Raw genomic sequence first — 24,844 nt, 5'->3', positions numbered from 1 at the left:
TTAATAGGTAACAGTTCTAAAAGAAAATTAAACCTCTTCCTCATATAACTCTTCAAAATACATCTCTAATTGAAGGTTGAGAAACACCTGACTACATAAAAAGTTTTAAGGTATATATCCAAAAATAGCATAAACATAATTAAAAGACAAAGCACAAAGACAAAAGTTTAATATTTTGAAGAGAAAAGGTTCTTAAAATTAAGTTAGAAAATAAAAACCAAGAAAATGAGCAAAGGATGTAAGTTGGCAAGTGGCAAAGAAGAAGTACAAACTGTCAATAAATATGAACAAATTAGCAGTCTTAGTAGTAATAAAATGGAAATTAAAAGTTAAATTAAGATGCCATTTTTAACTAATCACTGGTATATTTTTGTTTTGTTTTGTTTTGTTTTTTTCATGATATAATTGATACAAACTTTTTGGAAAGGAGTTTGCTTATATGGATTGAAAAGTAACCAAGCAATTTCCCTTGAAAGAATCAGTTCTAAGCAGAGATACAGTCTGCAAAGCTGTATGCAGAAGGATCACTACATTATTTAATTACAGAAAGATTTATGGAATAAATTTTTAGTAATAGATTATCAAACTATGATACATCTCATAACTATTAAAATTTGTTTTATTTTCTTCTTTACACTTTTATATTAACTCAAATTTTCTTCAGTGAACATGTATTATCCCTTTAATCAGGAAAAAAAACATAGGATTCTAGAGATGTCATTGGCCAAACCCACATTCTGTCCTCAAGTCTGTGCTAGACTCTGTGTAAAAGTGATTTATGTAAAAAATGACATTAACGTCTAGTAAGCACTTAATCCGAAAAGTTCATTGTGCTGTGTGCTTTGCATATTTTATCTCAATCAGGCCTTACAACAATCCTACTAAGTCGATACTATCCGTGGTCTGCACTTCAGAGCCTCAATGAAAGCTAATGCAAGATATTAAAAAATAAGAGAATAAGATTGCCTTCTGAGAATTAAGATTAAAAATAATGGGTCAGAAAGGAAATACAAGAAGTCCCCTAGAAGTGATAGGCTGGTTCATGGGCCCACGAAACCAGGCGTCTTGACAGAGCTGAAAGAATGAACAGGACTGTAGGTTTACTCATCATAGGTTAGGGGAATGCCCAAAAAAGAGCAGTTCCAGAGGCAAGTATGGGCCTCATCCATCCAAAAGCCTTAGCCCAGGCTCTTTCAGAGTATCCAGTCTTGTTGGCTACCAGGGCTTCCCAAATTTTTGTTAGCTGAGAAAGCCAACTACAGGCAAGGGAGGAGCCAGATATGACCAAGAGCATCCATTCCGGAGATGTCTATCTTGGGACATCTCAGACTGCTGGGGTCTTCCAACTCCCCTTGTTCTGAAGCCTGAGAACATTTTGGATTGTGACCTACTTTCCATGAAAGTCTACTGACAGGAAGAAAATAGTTACCTTTGCAGACACCAGCATTTTGGTCCCAGCAGAGCTCCATTTCCCGGTGTGAATGAATCCATAGTCATTCTGATTTGTATAGTTGATTCTCATCATTCATCGAAGTCTTGCTCTACAAGGTCTCCTCAAACACTGACTTAACCAATGCTAAACTATTGCTCCAAGGGGAAACACAGGATTAGGCTCATGTGCGCCTCTGGCCATTTTTTTTTTTTCCCAACTGATCAATACATAACTTTATTTTCTGTTTCTTTCTGTTTAAAGACAACTTAATATATATTGTTGATTCATTAGCATTGTACTCACAGCCAACAACACCGTTTAAGTCATGCCAGAACAAAGCTTATCTAATGCACATATTTTCTCTGTAAGGCCCATAACAGCCTTCTTGCACTTAGGAACACTAGACAACACTTCAGCACTACACTTGAGGGCCATTCTAAACAGTAAAATCACCAAAAAAAAGCACAAAAATGAAAAAAATGGCACCAAAAAGACCATGAAAAGGATGCTTGTTTACAGTTTGAGAGCTGAAGCAAGAACACAGAGCCTTATTTCATCTCAGCTGGGAACATGTGAACCAGGTGACTGAAATTTTTTGCCACCCTGTGTGTGTACATGAGTGACTCAGAAAGTACTGAAGGTACTGATTTGGGGGTTAAAAATAAATTTTAAATTTTAATGAGTAGGTGAATTCACAGATACGGAATCTGTGAATACTGAAGGCTGACTGCCTGCCTCAGGCAGATGAACTTGGTGAACAGGAACCTCACTCTGAAAGATGCTCCAGCTCTTCGTGTGCACACAAGACAGACTCCTGAACCTGGAAATCTGTTCTTACAAGAGTCAACCAGCTCTTCCCAGGTGGCATAGCACAACCTCACTGGGGGCTACTCTTTTTTGTCTCTGTACTTCTAAATACAAGTGTTTCTCAAACATTAGAATGCATCAGGAAGATTTGAATGCATCATGGAGCCCACCCTTTACATTTCTAACTCAGTAAGTCTGGAAGAATGTCCCAGATTTTGCATTTATAACAAGCTCCCATGTGATGCTCATGCAGCTGGTCCAGGGACTGTACTTTGAGAACCTCTGCTCTATACCATTATCTCCATTTTGCAAATGAACACCCGAAGCTCAAAAGGGTTGAGTAACTTGTCCAAAGTCTCATCCACAACTACTAACTGGCTTTCAGAATAAGATGTGGCTGAATTCATGATCAGCTTTTTCTATTCAACTGCAATATCTTTGGGGCAGATCTCATGCTAACATGGCATTTCTCCCATGTGTCAACTGTTTTAAGTGGTAGTTTTATTCCTAGCCAGGTCCACAACAGTCTGTTCAGTCATAGTTGAGTTGGGCTCCAGAACCAAGAGCCCTGCTCTGATTTTTGGGCCCTTGGCAGGCAGGGCAGGGAGTACAGGAAGGAGCAGAGAAGAAAGAAGACGGGTATCTCTTTCAATCTTGCTACAAGATGACTCATACTTGATAACAGCTTAAGCTATCAGAATACAAAGGAATTGTTGTCATCACGGAAACTTAATGGTAGATTTTGGTTCAGAAGCACTAGAAGATAGTGATTATACACACACACACACACTCACAGAGGAGGGGGAGTCTGACCTGATTATCTGTTATCTGAGCTTGAGCCAAAGTAAAACACATAGTAAGTGCTAAGTAGTAGCTAATAAGGTCAATTTGGAAGGGGTGAGAGGGAGATGCTGAAACAAGCTTAACCGGGAGACTCCTAACCAAGTTCCAGAGTCAGGTACTTGAGGAAAATCCATCTTCACTTAAGATGAAGTTGCTAGGCTACTAGGTCCATTCCTTGTGTGTTGTATCATATTTCATCAAGAACATTTTTACATCTTACCTTTGCAGTAGTATTCCATACTTCTGCTTACCTACATTTGGATTCAAGCACATTTTGCCATTGACGAATGATGCTGAAAGATTCAATGAAATTGTGAAGAATCAGAAAATTTCTGCTAATATTGACACACCAGAAGGTGGATTTGATGCAATTATGCAAGCTGCTGTGTGTAAGGTATGCTGAGGGCTAACACAAATTACATCTCTTATTAGCAAATCTACTTTGAAAAGCTTAGCTAACTTTATCTTTCCTTTAATTGCCATATTTCTACATTTCTTAAAACACAAAATTTTCAAAAATTCATGATTCAGTTATGTGGAAACAGATACTTTTCTATATCTGATATTCACATAATCTAATAAAATTATAGTAATGTTGGGGAAAATTGGTTAAAACGATAGTCATGTATGATTAATTTTTGAAGATCAAGATTAGATTAGTTTTTTAATTAACCATGGTAAAAATAGAAATCACAGGCAGAAACTAATGAAAAAAGTAAAAATGCCCTGAATCAGTACAAACTTCTACATAAGATTAGATATCTATTGTTTTGAACCCACAAAATAGGTACCAGAAGCTACATTGTCCCTACAACAACACAGGAACACCTCTCCTCCTTGACAAACAGGCATCCAAGGGAATGATTCCCCGGTCTTCAGAAGACAGCTCTTCCTGGAAAATACCAGGAAACAGACAGGGCTGAAAATCCTGGAAGGTTGGGGGTGGGGGGCAAAGTATTAGGGAAAGAAGGAAAAGAATAAGGTGGGATGGCCCTGCCAGGATGAGCTTTTGTCCCACTAGTTCCTGGACTAATTATCAATTAAAGAGGAGAGCTCTGCTAGGAAGCAGACAACAGACCATCTTAAAAAGCCATATGCTGGAGGTCCTACTTTGATAAGCAATTCTTATCTTTGTATTACGTTTATAATTTTTGGATGGTATCAGTAGAAAGAGAAAAATGTGCCTAATTTTGGGTGATATTTTAATAAAACAGGCATCCTTTAAGTCCATTGTGTATTGCATTCTTACCAGTTTTGCTTCAGCTTGGATTTGGGATAATCTATGACCTCCCTCATTCTCTCTCCTCATTTTTCTGGTAAATTGAAAGCTGGACAGTAAAAATAATTAACTATGTAAAAGCCAAGATCAACTGGAGAGTGATTATAATGGAACTATTTTTTCTGAAGCATAAATCATCTGAAAGTGTTATCCAAGAAAAGGCAACTGCCATAGAATTTCATGTTTGAAATACATTAATAATTATCAACTCACAATAGATGAAAAAGGCCAAAATAGATAGATCAGCAATATAGTTTTTATAATCTGAGTGTGTCCAATCACAATTGATCCACTCTCAATAAATGCCTGCCTCTATCCCATATGACCCAAATGTTTCTTTCTCACTGTAGGAAAAGATTGGTTGGCGGAATGACTCCCTCCATCTCCTGGTCTTTGTGAGTGATGCCGATTCTCATTTTGGAATGGACAGCAAACTGGCAGGCATCGTCATTCCTAATGATGGGCTCTGTCACTTGGACAACAAGAATGAATACTCCATGTCAACTGTCTTGGTGTGTAACCTGCACTCTACACTGTTTCCAGGGCTGCAAGTAGGCAAATGAAGCAACACTCACTCAATACACAGCAGAATAACCCACATTTGGTGAAAACAGTGCACATTTTCTGCTTTGAGATGAACAAATTGCCCTTAGAGCTTCCCACAGGAACGCAGGTGGGTGGTGGGGATATGTAAGAAGTTAGGGTCTACTATGGCTTGAATGATCCCAGAACCTCCTTGATTTTTTCAAAGAGCCCAAGGTCAATAAGAAGCAGTGCAATCAGCTCATTCTGTTTTCAACGACAGCCCCAGAAAGGGGGGCTGAGGCCAAAACAACAGTCACCTAGGACTTTCTGTGAATGATGGGTCCCAGAGTCATGCCCCCTAAATAACATCATGCTTTTATGCACCATGGTGCTCCATGGGGAACAGCTGTCAAGTACTGTTTGGCTGGTGTTTATTCACATTTGGCTTATTTTTGTCATTTAAAACATTTTTAAAATGCTGGTAACATTCAAAGGAAAAAAAAAGAAAAGCTCTTGACTTGTGTAAAACAAGGTAAAAATTTCAGAGCTCTTTGACATACATGATCACCTTTGATGCTCCCCAGAACCCTACGTATCTGTTTTCCTTGTATGGACCATGAGGCTGCCATGCTCATGCATGTGTTGTTACCTCTGTCTGGAATGCCCTTCCCTCAGAGGGTGCTGAGAGACTCTTAATTGTCCTTTAAAACCCGACTCAATCATGACTACTCCCAGAGAACCCTCTTTGCCCTTTGCTGAGCCCCAAAGTGATCATCCCTCCCCTTGCTCTAGTACATAGATGTCTTCTTACCCATCACTATGTGGAAATGTGTTTGCTTATGTTTGTCTGTCTTTCTCTAATAATGCATTCCTCGGGACCAGGAGTGGTGTATTTTCTCTATTTCCTGCCAGCACAGTGCCTGGAACACAGAGGGTGTTGACTATGTATGGAATAAAATTTAATTATGAAGCAGCAACCTGGGGAGGTCAAATTATCTCCATTTAATACTTGGGAAAATATGGCACAGAGAATTCAAGTGACTTCTTAAAATGACAATGCTATAGAAATGTATGTAAGAGAGAGAAGGAGAGAGAGAGAAAGAGAGAGAGAAGAGAACCAGAATACTAATATCAGATTGGAAAAACTATTCTCTAAAAAAAGAATTCAGTGAGATAACATATATATATGTCATATATATACATGTATATATATGACATATATATACACACACAGTGATGGTAATTAGTTTTAAAAAAAAACAAACAACTAATGGTTCACAAATCACCTGCTATCATTCCTTGACTTAAATTGCTAAACTTCAAGGTGTTTTTCCCCTAAATTTTGACCTATAGTAGTCCTCATACTTTTGTCATATAAGTTGCCTTTCCATATTACAATATCCATGAGAATAGCCACATTTTGTCTTTTAACCTTTGAGTGCCAAGAAATGGTGAGACATAGATCTCTTTTTTATTACTTTTTCTTGCAACTATTCAAATGCCCCATTAACAGATATCTTGAAAAAAGCGGGACATAAAAGCAAATGCTACTTCTTGCTTATTATAACCTTCTCATCTAATAAATGTTCAATTCATTGTTGCTCAGTAAGTTGCTGCAAATGCACAGAAGTCATGGATTATCTCCATGCCTGCCTACAGCACAGTTCCCTGGGTCCTTTGAGTAATTCCTATTCACTCAACACTGGGCTCGGCTCCTGGGGCCACAAAATAATGGACATGGTCCCTGGCCTTGAGGAACACACATACAATATACTTGTGTGAATTAAGCCAACTGATCTAGGTCAAATAGAAAATGACACTTGTCCACGTACGAAGGGCTTCATGGTGTGATCCTTGCTACACACCCACAGCAGCTGAAAGTGCAAGAATGTGGAGATAGGAGAGGCCGGCATTGGGGGAATCCAGGCTTAAAGCTGAAGGATTCTTACTGTTTGGGCAGTTGAAAAAGCAGGGAACACTGAATATGTCAGACTCTGGAAGATTTGTATTATCTGGATTCTACTGCTGTTTACTAATAAAAATCCAAATTGGATGGCAAGCACATATTACACTGCCAGATACACGGTTGGGTCATTTACCTGAGTATTTTAGGCAAAACTGTACTTTTCCCTCAACTTGAATCTTGGGCCTAATGAAGACATTAGGCAGAATTACTCCCATCGTGCTGAGAATATGTGAACACGTTCGTGTCCAGGAAGGCTTACTTATCAGCGTTCCTCCACTTTGGCTGATTTCATGTTCGACATATTCTTAGTTTCTTTGCAGGTTTCTCTTTCATTTGAGTTTCCTCTTTGTACATTATCCACATTTGGAGTCATACAACAGCCAAACGTGCTGCACAGTTATTAACTTTGGAAAGTAGAGGCCCTGTTCAAATTTGACGGGTTATGCCTTCTTTATTTTTTTTTTTTAAAGATTTTATTTATTTATTTGACAGAGAGAGAGAGATAATGAGAGCAGGAACACAAGCAGAGGGAGTGGGAGAGGGAGAAGCAGGCTTCCCGCCGAGCAGGGAGCTCGATGTGGGGTTCAATCCCAGGACCCTGGGGTCATCACCTGAGCCGAAGGCAGATGCTTAATGACTGAGCCACTCAGGCGCCCCTGCCTTCTTTATTTTTTAAAGGACTCATATCACTTGGGAATGAATGTGTCAATGAAAAAAAGGTACAATGTGTCTTCAGTTGTCCTGTAAAAATATTGCAGGATCCCATAAAACTGATTACTGACATCAAAAAGTCAGTAAGACCAAACGCAAAACTGGTGCAGGAATGTCTCAGATCAGATGGACACAGGAACTGTAGTGTATCATTCCTCAGCAGGCTGTCCTTTCCTCAGCCCTCAGCCCGCCTCATCCAATTCCAGTAGGAGTTTCCGAGCTACCTGAGTCCCCTCAGTCACATCTGTCATCAAGTATCCGCTCCTCCCCTGACTCTAACATTCTCTACATCTTGAGTCTGCTGCCAAGTGGCACTTAGAAGAACTATGTCTCTACCCTTGAAAATATGACACACTATAAGTTTTTAAATAAATTCCAAGTGCTCTCCTTAGGAGTGGCAGGCCGTAATATGCTACACTACCAACACTGACTCTTAGGAATTTATTGGATTTACAAGATTTAGGCAACAACTATTAAACCAATTAAGTGACTAATGATAATTGTGTATTTTTCTACTTAGAACCAAACTGACATGCCAACTCAGTATGATATCTTTGAAAGAAATATTCCTTTCTTTATTTTACATACTTGTGTTAAGATGATACTTAAAATCTTTATGTCAATTTTAGGAATATCCAACAATTGGACAACTCATTGATAAACTGGTGCAAAATAACGTGCTATTAATCTTTGCCGTAACCCAAGAACAAGTTCATTTATATGAGGTAAGCAAACACAGTTCGGGGAATTCCTTCGGGGAGATTACTCGACATGAAACTTTAACATGAACCCTGAGGGTTTAACGCATGGAATGCCATTAGAAAATCGTGAACACGTGACAAATATACTGGACACTTGGTCAAGTGGATTCAGTTGCTGTTTGCAATTTGAATTACAAACCCAGGAGTGCGATGGAGAGTGGGAGACAGATATGGTAGAGCAAGGAAGAATGAATTCGAGAACGAAATGGTAAGTTGTAAGAGCACCAATGAATGGAGGAGAACCTACCTAACAGAAATCAGTCTGTCTTCCTTTGAACTGTTTCATCTGACAAGGAGGGGGTTAACAGAGGATGGGAGAAGAAGTGACTTGAAATTTTCAGGCATCTACAAATCAGATGAACCGAAAATATATAAATAGAGACACAATTTCAACCATTAAGAAGTAAGACGTTGAAAGAAAAAACTTGTTAAACTGGGCCAAAATATATTTTCTCCCTCCTAGTAGCTGGATTTGCAGTTCAAGTTTTTGGATGGAAACACCAGATGCAGAAAGGGAACTGTTTCATTAGATGCGCTAATGTTCATAAAACCACTGCCTAAACTGTAAAATGCATATGCAAACGCAAAAGGTTTCCATGGTTTCATTCTAGCCTACGAAAACAATATATCAGAATACCATGAATCAAAGAAGTAGCAAATGATTTATTCCTAGAGGGTGATTTCACAGAGAAGTGAGGAATCTCCAGCCTGGCCCCGAGAAAATAGGTGTACATTAAATTGTCTGTGCCTTCTATGCAGAAGCTTCATATACTCCTAAGTTCAGAGTCTGATCTCCTCTTCCTTTGAAAGGACCTCTTACTTTACAGGGCTCGGGAAACTCTGAGATTATTTCACAGAAGGCTTTGATTAAATGCCACTCACTGCTAAGGACAGTACAGCCCATGAACTTGCATCAGGTGCTGTAGAAAGGATCCAGGAGGAGATCCTATCTTGCATTTTTAATGAGAGGAGGGTATTGTACTCCAGGTGAGATTGCCTTCTGCTGAAAACCAAAAAAGTCCTTTGCAATCAAGCTGCATACTCAAGGCCTTTGTTCTACTCAGAGACCATGTGGGTTCACCTGATCTGGGCATTTTTTTTTTAAGGCTCTTTAGTACGTGATACTTGTTTCCAGTGGTTTTAAGCAGTAGAGTTGCGGTAAAGATTTAAAAAAAAAAATACCCCAAATACAATAGTGAGCCTATTCTGCCTTTGATCTTTAAGGCTAGAGTGAAAGGACCCTGGGGGTCACAACACCTCCTCCACAGCCGGTTCCTGTTTAGAAGGGGGAGGAGGGTTGCAGAGAACTTTTCTTAAAAGGGGAGTCTGGGAAATACGATTGATGATCATGAACATAGTCGTCCATAACTCACTTCGGTAATAGTCTTTAAGACTCACAACTCATTTACACGCCTCCTCAAAACTGCTATTAAAAAGGCAGAAGAAAATGAAAAATAACCACGTGGCAAAACAGAATCTGTTGGATTTAAGTTCGTTGCGCTGACGGTTCCCCTGTTGCAAAGGAAATGATCATTTCCAAGGAAAACACCAGATTAGAGCCTGCCTCTAATGGAACAGCAGGACATTTATTTTGCCTGCCTACTAATCTCATTATGAGGCGAATTTATGTTCTGTCATGATCTGTGGTCTTTACCATCCAGGCTCCACTAAATTCAAAGGGACATTGTCAGGGAGCCACGCAGCCGACCAGGGCAGCCGCCCACTCTATGACTCCGATGCTTTCTTTCATCATTTTATCTCTATTCTGATGGACTCCTCATTCCATCTGCATTAGTGGAGGCAGGAGGCGGCAGCCTGTCTAAAAATAATGACAGCGACATTGCGCTTCCCTGAAGGCTTCACACAGCATGAAAATGCTGATGTCTTGTTTTATTGATAATGAAAACTGAAAACAAACCAATAATGGCTTATGTTGCCTTTCCATTTAAATCTCTTAGAAGGAGCCCTATGTGAGCAGGAGCCCTATACAACCTGATGTTTGGATAGCTGTGATAGAAGGAACATAACTACTAAAGAATCACTGAGAAATAAAACCAGTGATAGGATAAATAAAGCAACTAAGTGGTTGGATCTATGGAAATTCCAGAAGGCAATTTGCTTGCTCCAGTTCTGTGTTAAGCATAGTCATGTGCATACACTCCAGGCAGGGGATGGCTCAGATTCAATGGTGGACCCTCTTGCAGTAAATACGATTTATGTTGCCCATTCATGGAACGCAGGAAAAAGGATTGGTTTTGGTTTGGTTTTTTTTTTTTTTTTGTAACTTTGGTAAGATGCTCTGGACTGTCCAAATATGTAGTGTTGCTGTACTTTTTGGTATCAAAGAAGAACAAACAGTGGAAAGGATAAAGTAAGCAGTTTTGCCGTCAGTTCAATATGACTGCAGTGTGCATCCCAATCTCCAGCAAACAGATGATTTTGAACAAACTTACTATTATGAATAGATGCCTGTTTGTCCAATTACAGGGTTCAAAAGATAATGGTAGATAACAGACTGAGCAGTAGGTAGTATATTACAGTCCAGTGCTAAACGCCATTTTGAATCAGGATTCAATTACCCAAGCTTAAAAAAAAATTTTATCTCCTCTGTTGCTTTCAAATGTTTACTGTTAATTTACATTAAGATAGTATCAGGCTACTAAAGCCCAATTGTCTAATTTGACTAGTCTTTTCTTCCTAGTGAGATATTGAGATAAAAAGCAATTAAATTAGCATTCTTAACTACATTGTCAAATCATATTATTAATCACCTGGGATTAGTTGCAAGACTTTGAAATATTCTAATCTTTCAAAATGTCTACATCTGGCTGGAAAAGATGAGTTTTGTGAACTTGATAAGGATAATTATTATATAACCTAGTATTTACAATGTAATGTTGAAACATTAGAAAGTAAAAAAAAAAGAAACATTAGAAAGTAAACAAGACATTGGTAATGGACCCTCCCAGTTTAGTTGCTAACATCTATCACTGCTAATTGATGTCCTATGGTTATTAGGACAGAATGATGTATCTAAAGCATAGGGACAGGGGACCCATGCAGGTTTTAATACCACCAAAGGGCCCTTCTGTCTGGAGGTGAAACGCCCTCAATGATCATCCCTTTGAGGATCTTTCTGTTTAGCTCATCTTTCTGTTTAGGCTATTTCTTGATACCAGTAGATTTTCATCTTTAGTCAAATTGGGTCAAAGTTTCTAAACAGTATTTTGGAGTTTAATGTGACAAACACATGTCAAAGTTGAGGGAGCCCATGTATAAGAGCAGGAGAGGTGTGCCTGACCCATTGCTACAATCATCTGCAGCCCTGGCTGTCCCCTCCTCCATCCTTTCCACCTTGGACCCAGATGGCACCACAGGAAAGGAACTCTCTGCTATTACCCTTGGGACCAACCTCTTGGATAAGCTCAAGTGCCTTCTTACTAGGCCATAAAAGGAAAACCCCTCAGCAAGTACCCCCATCTGATGATCACTGTTGTCTAAGAACAAGCATAAAGAGTAGCCACAACATGCTTTGAGCCTGATGTTTTTGCGTGGCTTGTGATTATCTATCATATGCAAGTTTCAATTCTTTCAGAATCAATAACCCAGTTTTCACTTCACCCCTTCTTTCCTTTTTTGCTCATCTTTTAAGCTTTTCACTGCAGCACGAGAGTCGAAAGGAAGCAGAGAATTAGAGAGGGAGATAAAACAAAAATTGGCCCCTTTTGTTGTCTGTTAGCCTGTTCTATTATTGTTTTGTTTTATAATGTTCGCTACTGGAAAAGATCAAAACAATTTTGCTCTGATGAAAATCCCTTTTCCTCTGGCTTCAATTTTGACAAAATAAAAGGACTGGGCCAGATGACCTCCAGCTTTAGTAGTCAGTGACTCTAAACCTGGAGGAGGGAAATCACCATGAATTCCAATGATCTACACACAAAGTTCAGCTAGCCAAAATATAGCTAATTTTAGGGCATGGACAAAAAAGTTGTTCTTTATCCTATCAACCCCATCCTGTAATGAAGTATTCCAAATTTATGCTTTTAGTGAATATAAAATCTTCTAGGAATAAAAAGAGAACTTCTGGATTATGAGAAATCTCCACAAGAGTTAACAAATTACTCTTAATTCAAATGTAATGGAAAAGGATTTTGATTTCTCTTTAATTGATGGTACCTGGGAATAAAGACTGAGGAGAGCCAATTTACGCTTTCCTCATTAATAAAAACAGCTTGTAGAGAAGGAGGATTTGGAAATAAAACTCATGTCCTCAGATTATCAGGGCAAAATTGTTAGAAGCATTTTCCAGGCTAATTAATAAATCACAACCGTGAAAAGTCACCAGTAGTTACCCTGAGTTTACACATAGTACTTTTCTTCTAAAGAACTCAAAGACTCATAAATCAGAAAATAAACACACAGGTAAAAAAATAAAAGAGATACAGATTTAAAGTAGGGTTTTAATGAGATGCTCTATTAGATCAACCCTTGGACAAATATAAAATGGGATTTTTTTTTTTTTAAGTTTTATTTATTTAAGTTATCCCTATACCCAATGTGGGGCTCAAACTCAGGACCCTAAGATCAAGAGTCTCATGCTCTTCCAACTGAGTCAGCCAGGTGCCTCCCAGAATGGAATTTCAATACAAAGCCTAATTGTTTCAAGATTTACACAACACCCAGAATGTCTAGCATATCACTAGAACCAGTATGCTATTGACTGAAGCCATTCATTCATTCATTCATTCATACATCAAACATTTCATGAGAACCTCCCTTGGACTGGGCTGTGGTTTGTGACAACAAAAGAGGATAGAGTGACTGCCTTAAGAAGTCTCACAGAGCATTAACAGACTTGTAGACCAATAATTTGCCTAAAGAACCGATGAGGGCATTTTAGACATTGTGTTCTGGACAGACATCCCAAGGCAGAGTTTTGCTGAGGGGTCAGAGTTTTCATATCTGTCAATGTTTTTACTTTTATCTACTCAGCATCTTTGTTAGAAGGGGCAGAAAATTAATTGCGTATCGTAAAACTAGCTTTGATGCTAACAGTATGATAACGTTGGACTAAGCCCTTCACTTTATAGCACTGGAAACTGAGAGCCAAAGACGTTATGCAGCTATGACTATGAGAATAATAGGGAAGGTTTGCGGAGGGCTTATTAGGTGGCAGCTTGGGGTTAAGTATTTTAACTCATTTTATCATTTAATCTCCATGTTATGGGCCCCAAATAAACCCAAATAAAATAAAAAATAAAAATTGAACCAAATAAAACAAATTAAAATGAAATAAATAACGAAAGAACTCAAAATAAAGCAAGTTGCCTGTGAGAGCCAGGATCAGAACCAAGGCACTTTGAGTCTACAGCCTCAATCACTGAGTTGAGTTGCACTGGAACCTTGGCTACTGTCGTGAAAGAGCATGCCAATTCCTAACTACTACACAACCAAAGAAGCAGCCTTGTAAACACAGTAACCAACTTTGAAAGTCAATGAGCAGTAAAAGCACAAAGCCTAACGGTAGAGCAGAGCAGCCTCACAGCTGAAGAGATGAATACATAGCATTCTTAAAAATGGCAGAGTCCTTCAAAACCAGTGCACACTTCATCTCGGGTCCTTGACTGTTGCTGTTAATTTAGATGAATAGAGCAATTTTACAATGTGTGGGCTTGAAAAAAGAGAGACATTTGGATTCCGCCTTATGGGCTGTTTAAGTTCTGAGTGGTAAGAACAGGCCACACAGCTAGGGCGCATCATGCCATTGGCCAACAAACACATCCTCAACAGCTACTGTCTATGGTGCTCACCATCTACAGTTCCAGCCAAAGGAGAAAAAGGGGACACATGGTTTAGCAGAGACTATAGGGTTTGTTATGCTGATGCAATTCAAACACACAGAAAAATAGAGTCATATAATGATACCCGCATGCCTACTACCCACCTGTCTCAAATCTTAACATTTTGCCACCATATTTGCTTCAGATTTTTTAAAGAAATAAGACATTCCAGATACAGTTGCCTGCTGTCTACCTGTACAATACTAACCCTACCCCCCTCTTTTCTTCCATAGAAGTAACCAATGCCCTGAACTTAGTGTTTATCATGCCCATGTTTGTTTTTTGTACCATTAAAAAATATATAGATCCATAAATAATTACATAATTTTGGCTTACAACTTTAATTTCATGCTGTACCTATTATTTCTGCAATGTTATGTTTTGGGGGGTTGGGTTATGATGGTAAAATACACATAACATAAAATTCACCATTTTAACCACGTTTAAATATACAGGTCTGTGGCATTCAGTACCTTCACAGTGTGGTGCTCAATGTTATGTTTTTGAGGCTTATCCATAGAGATATGTGTACCTCTAGTGTACCCTGTTCCCCTGCCACACACAGTCCATCGAGTGAATGCACTGCAGTGTGCCCATTCTGCGGTTGACAACATCAGATCGTTTCCAGTTGTGCAGCATGACAAAGGTTGGTGCCATGCACATCCTTGCACACGTGTTCTCTATTGACGATCCATGGCTAGAACTCAAGTCCTTGGCTCGCAGGAAATGGCATCTTCAAGTCTTCTAGGTGTGTCCAAACTGCTTTCCAAAGTGGCTGGGTCAGTTATTCTCTTACCAACACTGTGGGAGTGTGCCAAAACCAGAAAACAAAAAAACACCACGCACTTGCAATTACTTTTTTTCTGATGACAAAATTAATCCATGTTATTTGCCCAAAAAAGAGCAGGGGGGAGGTGGATACAGAAAAGCACAAAGAAGAAAATGAAGATCACTCATAAACTCACTACTCAGACACAGCTAACCATTCTTGACATTTTAAAATAAGTCTTCTCTTTCTTTTGCATGCATTTACATAGTTTAACATAATTGGCATCATACTGTACATATTAAGTATATTCAGATTTTTTGAATGAGTTTATACATTTACAGTCTTCTAAAGGCATGAAAATTAAATTGCATTTAGTTATATGTCAAACAATCACTTTTGCTGACAAGAATCACATTAGATGAAATCAAGGTCATTCTACAGTATTCCAAATCTGTGGTTGCCATATTTATAGGGTACCTGCTTTAAAATAAAAACAAACTTGCTCCCAGGGGTCTGGGTGGCTCAGTCGGTTAAGCCTCCAGCCTCCAACTCTTGGTTTTGGCTCAGGTCATGGTCTCGTGGTCGTGGGATGGAACCCTGCATTGGGCTCCAGTGCTCAGCAGAGTCTGTTTCAGATTCTTTCTCCTGCTCCCTCTCCCTTCCCTTCTGCCCCTCCCCTCTCTGAGGGCACTCTCTCTTTCTCAAATAAATAAATAAATAAATAAATAAATAAATAAATAAATAAATAAATAAATAAAATCTTTAAAAAAAAAAACGTGTTCTCCTCCCACCAGCAGCCCCAGAACATCCACAATTACTATATTTTTGCATTAACTACCAGGTTACTTTTTTACATATTCAAATGATACTTAGTTACTTTTTTATACATTCATGTAATAACCTTAATAGGACTAACAAGTTATTTCTAGTATCCTTTTTCTAATCCCTGAAAGTGCCCTTTTGATGAGGACTCCAACATCTGTGAACAAACTGTTTCTTCAAAGGCACCTCTCTCTACCACAAAGTGCTCAAAGCTGTATAATTGCTCCACTGTATGCTTTCTCAGAGCCTCACAGAATTCAGGGATTCTTATTTAACTCAGTTACCCATTTATCCCCTGAAGGCTTTCCTAAGGTAACAGTTGGCCACTCTGTCCATGCCTGTGAGGCTGGCCCAAATTACAGCAGTGATGCTTAAAGGAAGCTCACCTTGGCTCGGATCACCATACAGGAGTTTAACTACAACCAAGCATTCTTCACATGGCATAGTCTTTTACAGAATACATAGGGCATCAAGGTGCTAGGGACAAGTTAAACTGACAGCCCCTAGGCATAGAAAAGCTTGGGAGTATTATGTATTTTAATTTTATGCCTAACGACCTAAAAGAGCCAAAAATACGCTACAAGGGGTAGCTATTAATTATAACGTAGTTCAATATTTTGTTCCCCTGATTGTATTGAATCTTCAAAAAGTAGACAGGAAATTGTCAAAGGAGAACATTTTGTTGAGCTTGAACTGTTTGGGCACACTTTATTCACTTATTCAGAAATTCACATACTTTTTCTATAGGGTTGCCAGATTTAGCACATAAAAATACAGGGCATTCAATTTGAATTTCAAATAAACAAAATCATTTTTTTAGTATTAGTATGTTCCATGCAATATTTGGGACACACTTACACTAAAAACTTTGGAAATATTACTAAAAATGGAAAAGAATAGTGTGTAATAATGGAAAAAATTAAAGAGGAGAGTGTGAGACTTACTTCTATAGGATCTTCAGGGAAGACCCCTTTTAAGAGGTGATTATAGAGCAGCAACCTAAAGACTGAGTTTTCAAGAGGAGAAGGCATGTGCAAAGGCCCTGAGGCAGCAAAGAACTCGGTGCTCAATGTGTTTGAGAAATTGAAAAAAGGCTAGTCAGCCTGATGTGAGCTAGGATAGAAGAGGATGGAGTGGAAAAGGTAGGCTAAAACTAGATAAATCAGTCTTGAAGGCCTAGGGAAGTAAGCATGGTGTTATTCCATGGGCATCATGCATTCCAAAACATCACTTTTTTTTCTTGACTAAAGAATAGATGTCACAGGTATCTGACAGACTGAGGACCCCTTACGAATTATGAGTGTACAGGTTTTTTAAGATTTTATTTATTTATTTATTTTTTATTTGAGAGAGAGAGAGAGTGAGAGAGCAAGAGAGAGCATGAGCGCAGGGAGGAGCAGAGGGGGAGGGAGAAAGAATCTGAAACAGACTCCTCACTGAGCGCAGAGCCCAACTCAGGGCTCAATCTCATGACCCCAAGATCATGACCTGAGTCAAAACCAAGAGTCAGAGGCTTAATCCACTGAGCCACCCAGACACCTGTGGGCGCATAGGTTTAAAAACAAAACAACTTTATTTTCCAGATTGTCACAGCCCTCCCTGGAAGCATCCATTTGGCAACAAGAAGGGCGTAGACAGACTATCCTATACTGGACATTCTTAAACTTTGGTGCTCATTAAAATCACCTGGGAACCTTTCTAAAAATTCCAATGCCCAGGCCACACCCTGATCTGATTAATTCACTATCTCTAAGGCTGAGACCAAGGCATCAGTGTTGTTTTTTTGTTTTGCTTTGTTTTGTTTTTTAAGCTCCTCTGGTGCCTCGAATCACTCAGGGAGCTTATTAAAACACCAACTCTGATTCAGGTATAGGATGGGATCTGAGGTTTTACATTTCTTTTTTTTTTTAAAGTTGAGTTATAATTGACATATAATATTACATTAGTTTCAGTTGTACAGCATAATGATTCAATATTTGTATACAATGCAAAATGATCACCATGATAAATTTAGTTAATATCCATCACCATACATACTTTCAAAAATTTTTTCTTGTGATGAGAGCTTTCAAGATTTACTGTCTTAGCACCTTTCAAATATGCAATACAGTATTATTACCATAGTTGCCATGCTGTACATTATATCCCCATGACGTATTTATTTTATAACTAGAAGTTTTACTTTTTGACTCCCCTTACCCATTTCATCTCCCCACCATCCCCTCTCTCCTCTGGAAACTATCAGTGTGTTTTCTGTATCTCTGAGCTTGGCATTCTTATTTGTTGTTTTATTTTTATTTGATTGAATCATATGGTATTTGTCTTTCTCTGCCAGACTTATTTTTCTTAGCTTTTACTTAGCATAATGCCTTCAAGGTCTATCCATATTGCTGCAAAAGCAAGAGTCCTTTCTTTTTTATGGACAAGTAATATTCCACTGTGTGTGTGTGTGTGTGTGTGTGTACCACATCTTCTTTATCTATTCATGTATGGGTGGGCACTTAGGTTATTTCCATATCTTGGTTATTATAAATAATCCTGTAGTAAACATGGAGATGCATATATCTTTTTGAGTTAGTGTTTTCATTTTCTTTGAATAAACACTCAGAAGTGGAATTGCTGGAGTATATGGTAGAAATAAACCCACACACATATAGTCAATTAATCTATCACAAAGGAGGCAAAAATATACAATAGGGAAGGTCTCTTCAAGAAATGATGTTGGGAAAACTGGACAGCCACATGCAGAAGGAGGAAACTAGGCTACTGTCTTCCACTACACACAAAAATTAACTCATAATGGATTCAAGACTTAAATGTAAGACATGAAGCCATAAAACTCCTAGAAGAAAACATAGGTGGTAAGCTCCCTGATGTTGGTCTTGGCAGTGATTTTTTGGATCTGACTCCAAAAGCAAAGGCCACAAACAAAAGCAAAATTGAACAAGTGGAACTACATCAAACTAAAAAGCTTCTGCACAAAAAAAGGAAATGATCGACAAAATGAAAAGGCAACCTACTGAACGAGAGAAAATATTTGCAAATCATATAACCAATAAGGGATTAATATTCAAAATACAGAGACAATTCATACAAGTCAATAGCAAAACAAAAAACCCTAAACAATCCAATTTTTAAAAAATGGCCAGAGGGCCTGAGTAGACTTTTTTCCAAAGAAGACAGGCAGAGGGCCAACAGGCACATGAAAAGATGCTCAGCATCACTCATCATCAGAAAAAAGCAAATCAAAACCACAGTGAGATATCACCTGACACCTGTTAAATGGCTATCATCGAAAAGACAAGAAGTTAACAAGTGTTGGTGAGGATACGGAGAAAAGGGAACCCTCCCGCACTGTTGGTGGAAATGTAAATTGATTCAGCCACTATGGAAGACCACATGGAGAGTCCTCAAAAAATTAAAAACGAATTTTTCCCTTTCTCACAATTTTCCAGACGCTACTGCTGCTACTCATCCCCCCACCACACTTGCAAGGGCTGATAGCACCTTAGCAGTCCTGGTGTATATACCCCTGTTTTCTCTTTGTTGGTCCCCTTCCTCGTGCTCCTACTCGTCATCTTTCGAAATTTTATTACCTGCCATTTGGTCTGCAAAGCACATAAGTTGCTACTGAACCCAACATCGCTCCCCATTTTAAAAGAGCTTTCTAAAGCTTTGGGACTTGCATTTGCCAACAAAGTTCTTCAATTCCTCTCGAAAAGCCGGGTAATCTTATTAAGGGAAGATCTGAAGTCTCCTCAGCAACAAATAGTCAGTGTAGCCTCTTTGTTCTCTAAGTCTCCGTTCTCCAGTGCCTCTGTGTGCATTTGTCTGTCTCAGAATGGTCATGCACGGTGGGTCCATTCGTCTTCCCTTATCGCTCTGTCACTGCCGCCGAGCACTCATTCAGCTGTGCGCTCTAGCTCCTTGGCTGACAAGATAATTACATTCCAGGGCAGCCTGGGAGAAAGACAGGTAGCCTCAAAAGTTCTGAAGCCGACTACCTAGTCATAGCTGGTGCAGACTTCAAGATCAAGCACCTGATCTAATTAGCACACTCCCTTTGCTGACTGCCTGACTGTGGAATGCTGACAATTGAAAGCCTGAAGGCAAAGCAGATATCATGCAACCCAGAGACAGACATTCATGCTACCTTGTGCCAGAAACAATTACATATTCTTTTTGGAATCTTGGGTGTCCTAGTAACACAGTCAAGCCTGGGGGTAAACTTTTGCATAATACTGGGAGTCCTGCATTTACTGATAATGAACAGGAGAACCAGCAGAATAAAATCCCACAAGAATGGAAGACTTCACATTGCCTTCAGAAGAAGGACTTATTTCAGCAAACCCAGCCCGCCCCTAGCTCTGGAAGAAGCACACCGCTCAACAAAAGCAAGGCATCACCAGCAAAGAGCTGTTTTCCTTTGACCAGATAAATAGCACAATACAGTCCCCCAGGACAAAAAAAATTTTTGCTTCTATGCTTTTGCCACTTGGTACGTTTCTTTCAAGATGTAGTCTTTCCATTTGAAAGTGATTATATCGTCCCAGTGTAGACGCCCCCTGCAAGTACTTGAGAACATCGTCAGTTCTTTCACAGTTTAGCCATTCTAGTGGGTGCACACTGGCACCTCATTGTGGCTTTAATTTCTATTTCTCTAATGATTAATGATGCTGAACACTTTTGCCATACTCTTTTGCAACTTGAATATCCATTTTTTTTTTCCAGATGTCTTTTCCTTGTCGATATGTAGGAGTTGTTTAGATATTCTGGTGCCAAATCAGATGCATGTATTACAGATATTTTCTCCCACTCAAGGGCTCCTCTTCACTTTCTTAAAGGCATCTTTTCAAAACAGAAATCCCTACTTTTAAGTCCTATTTATCAATCCTTTCCTTTATATAGCTAGTGCTTTTGTGTCCTACTTAAGCCCTTCTTGTTATCCTTAGGGCAATGAAGTTATCTCCCCTGACTTCTATAGTAATAAAAGTCAGAACAGTGTTTAGTCTTTTAAGGGAGGGTAATGACTGGGAAGCAGTACAAGGGAAGATTTCAGGGAGCTGATTATGCTCTATTTTTTGATCTTGGTGTGATTATACTTGCTTGTTTACTTTTTAAATATTCATTGAACTGTATACTTATTACTTGTATGCCCTGCATGTGTGCTATACTGCCATTAAAGAAAGAAAAGAGAGAAAATGGACAAATAGGAGTGACTATTGAAGATATACAAGGTAATGACTACACATATGTATATATATGGTGAGATATTAGAGAAAATATTTGTGGACATATTATATAACATCATAGGTTCTCAATCTATACAAGCCAAACTTTGACTAATGTATTTTAGTAAACAAAAAACATTTAGTAATACAGTTGAAGACCAGAAATACTGATGTTGATTAATAATATAATATTGAAAATAAATGGTCCCTCCATATTAATGAAGCTTCACAGAAAGAGTTAAGCAAGCATAGAGCCTAAAGGGAAGCAGTAGGTTGGTTTTACAAATTCTTTGTTAAAATGCTCCTAGCAGATATATGGCAAGTCAACCTCTCAGGCCTCTGATGAGGGGCATGAGTAGCCTGGTCTGTATAAAATGGTGGCTACTGAGTTTCAGGTGGTGAAGAGTCTTTGAGACCACAGCAGAAATGTCACAACAGTAGGACAGAAGGATCCAGGAGAGTTACCATCTAAGGCAGAAACCCAATCAAGATGTCCAGCAAGGGGGCGCCTGGGTGGCTCAGTTGGTTGAGCGACTGCCTTCGGCTCAGGTCATGATCCTGGAGTCACAGGATCGAGTCCCGCATCGGGCTCCCTGCTCAGCAGGGAGCCTGCTTCTCCCTCTGACCCTCATCCCTCTCATGTGCTCTCTCTCTCTCATTCTCTCTGTCTCAAATAAATAAATAAAATCTTAAAAAAAAAAAAAAAAAGATGTCCAGCAAGGATACAGTTAATACTGAACCACGTCACAGAGCCTAAACCTGGAGATGAGTGAACCCAACAGGAAGTGCAGTCAAAGCAAGAATGCAGGTTACGTCAGGAATGTCCCTTCTAGCACCAAATATCTGCCACGGTCCTTAGTCTGAGTCACTCTGAAGGAAAAGCCAACCAGTAGTCTGTGTGTAGATAGCTGAGGTGGCAGGTGCCTCTGCAGGTCCCTCTGCCCTCAACCAAGCCGGAGGAGACACCTGACAGCTGGTTCTAACAGCCAGACACCAAGAGGCCCTGACCTTGGAGACATTCCCTGAGAGGAGCCCAGAGCGCTGGTGTGAATTCAGGCACTTTCCTCTCTAGCCTTTGTTGCCTGCCAACTAAATGACCCCCTGTCCTCTTCTTATCCTCCTTCCTTAACAAGCAGGAAATTTCTTTCTTTTTTTTTTTTTTTTTAAGATTTTTATTTATTTATTTGAGAGAGAGAATGAGAGAGAGCGAGTACATGAGAGGCGGGAGGGTCAGAGGGAGAAGCAGACTCCCTGCCGAGCAGGGAGCCCGATGCGGGACTCGATCCAGGGACTCCAGGATCATGACCTGAGCCGAAGGCAGTCGCTTAACCAACTGAGCCACCCAGGCGCCCCACAAGCAGGAAATTTCTAAGGAGGAAATGCGAACTGTTGGACAAATAAGAAATCTTTTTTGAGATGGGAGCATAGTGAGGAAATAAATAGGTTTTGATGAAGGAAGTTAAGAAAACTAAGGCAATCAAAAAAAGCCGACTTTGCAAACATGAGTGAGAAAAGCAACCGCGGGAACTCCTGGGTGGCATGGTGGCAGGAGAGGGAGAAAAATCCATAATTAGGATAATCCATGGGCAGGTAACAGGGAATTCAAGCCTAAGAAATTCAAGCCCAAGGAGTTGGCATTTCTAATCAGCTCATGAAACATTGTGTTTTTAGAGTTCACCATTTCTAATATCCAAGGGTTATCTTTTACAGTCGCGGTGCTATAATTTATCACATCCAGGCATGCAAAATCATCCTTTTTCTAACATTAAACATGTTTAATCAGGACAATTTATAATAGCACTTTAGGGCTTTAATGAAAGAAAGGCATTTGACACATGATATTTACAGTAATCATAATACTACAAGACTTAAAGCATAATTTTTTACAGTGTTAGATCAGGAAGCCAAATTGTCCATGTTTTTAGTTAATTATTTGCAATGCTTTGGGGAGAAATCAGCATCCAGAAATTAATTAATAGTTTTCCTCTACACAATTGTCAGAGTTATCACGGGGTACTGCTCCTAGCTGCCAACTCCTTTATACCCTCACTCTAGTAGCAATCAGCAAAGGCGATTAATGTTAAACCACTTGTCCTGATAGCCAAATGCCAAATGTTATACCACATGCAGGATCATAATTATGCTCTAGGAAGTAGATGGATTTGGCTGTGTTAACCAAGAATTAACCCAAAATTCAGAGGCCACTTGAACTAGTGCTTGTGGAAAGTACCCCTTATACCTTGGCCTTGGAGAAACCAGGACATTTTTCAAGGCTAGCAGTTTCATGCAAAGCTAAGAGCCATGAAATTCTTCTTCAAAAAGATCCAAACCTTTCTTCATCAGGCTTTAAAGTTTGCCTTTGCCTTCTCCTTTGGGACCAGTCAAATTTACATACATTCCAGCTCCACTTGAGTGAGATTCAAGTTCTTATTTAAGTATTCGCTGTTAACCACAGGTCTCATGCTTCACGGCCCTTTTGACATGTGTTTATTTGAAAAGGTAAGTCAGTGAACCGGTGCCTTCCTCATATTTGACAAGTTCTACCTGACTCAGGGAAACAGAGTGGGGCCTACCTTCCATGGGTGGTGATGTGGGGCACTGGGTAATGGGAGGAATGCTACTTGGATTACTGTCCATGACCCCTTCAAAAATCAAATGCAGTGTCAAGGCAGAGTGACAACTGACACTTGTAAGAGTTCAGATTTCCATCAACTTCAAACTTAAACACTGAAATAAGTGGAATATTACAAAACCCACCAATTAAAAGCAGCACCCATTTTTCCATACGAGAGTTGTAGAAACCTTGGACTTACCCCAGGTACCCACCTCTAGCAAGTGCCCGGGACCTCCTAGAACATGTTGGTGTTCTAATGTCACCCTGGCTTCACTTGTTCCTCTCCTTGGCTCCCCTTGACCTGATCTATTTATCTAGTATCACGATTATAATCAATAATTACACTAATTCTAACTTAGTTTTATATATCTCCTAAGCTACTTAAATCTTCTTGGGAATAAGACAGAATATCATTATGTTTGAACCAGAGGAGGTACCCTAAATCCTTCACTCAAAACTTATTTCTCTTTCTACATGTCAGTTTAATAAATTCAGTCATCTGATTTCACGACACACAGCAACTCAGAAGACCACAGCTGACAAAAAAGAGTGATGGTCTCTTCTTGACGTAGCAGAGCATACTAAGCCTGCTTAATAGGTGTTGAATGCAACAATAAATGAATGAATGAGAAAACTGGTAGATGAGTGATACCTTACAGCTTAACAAGGAGAAGATAGAAACTCTTTAAAAACAAATAAAAGAAGCAAAAGCATAGCAGTTGGGGTCCACTTGGTATGAATGTGACCTACCCATGGATTTTAGAAGTCTTTGATGATTATAGAGCTATAGTTAATATTGATAAGTATGACTGTTTCTTCAAGAAAACAATCCAAGTATGCTTGGGAATCTTTATTTAAGAAGACAGAGGTATGTACCGTTCACTTAAGAAAAATTCATTTCAAAATAAGTTTTAAAACATAAAACTTAAGGGAGGGGTAATTTTCAGCAGTCTGGAAAATTCCCTTCTTTGCAATGCCTCATTCCCTGGTCATGCTTCATACCTGGAGTGCTGCTGAACTAACGTGAGTTCTCTGCAGGTGGGAATGACATCTCGGGAAAAGGAGATAAGTGGAGAATGCAGATGGTTTAGAGATAGGTTCTGACTGACTCCATCGTGATGAGTGGAAATCAATTCTAATCAACCCCAGCACCATGGTGACATCCCTAAACGAGTGCTCATTACCACTAGGAAAGGGGTTAATGGCAAGCATCCAAATAACTCACTCCTTTTCTCCAAGCGATT

The 24,844-nt window shown here is 39.3% G+C and overlaps 1 protein-coding gene across 9 annotated transcripts in view; it reads left to right on the top strand.

Moving 5' to 3' along the window:
* Nucleotides 1–24,844, top strand: part of ITGB6 (integrin subunit beta 6) — a 126,921-nt gene that overhangs the window by 67,492 nt on the left and 34,585 nt on the right. For all 9 annotated transcript variants that reach the window (XM_045868771.1, XM_045868774.1, XM_054506179.1 and 6 more), the window contains 3 exons: nt 3,311–3,476; nt 4,712–4,873; nt 8,193–8,288. In XM_045868771.1, coding sequence (XP_045724727.1) covers nt 3,311–3,476; nt 4,712–4,873; nt 8,193–8,288 — 424 coding nt within the window. The remainder of the gene's footprint in view (nt 1–3,310; nt 3,477–4,711; nt 4,874–8,192; nt 8,289–24,844) is intronic.

Source organism: Mirounga angustirostris, unplaced genomic scaffold, assembly GCF_029215605.1.
Source record: "Mirounga angustirostris isolate CCGP_5_RB_7025 unplaced genomic scaffold, mMirAng1.0.hap1 SCAF_3, whole genome shotgun sequence".
Classification (NCBI taxonomy): Eukaryota; Metazoa; Chordata; class Mammalia; order Carnivora; family Phocidae; genus Mirounga; species Mirounga angustirostris.
The sequence above is the reverse complement of the archived record's forward strand: the minus strand, read 5'-3'. Positions and strand labels throughout refer to the sequence as shown.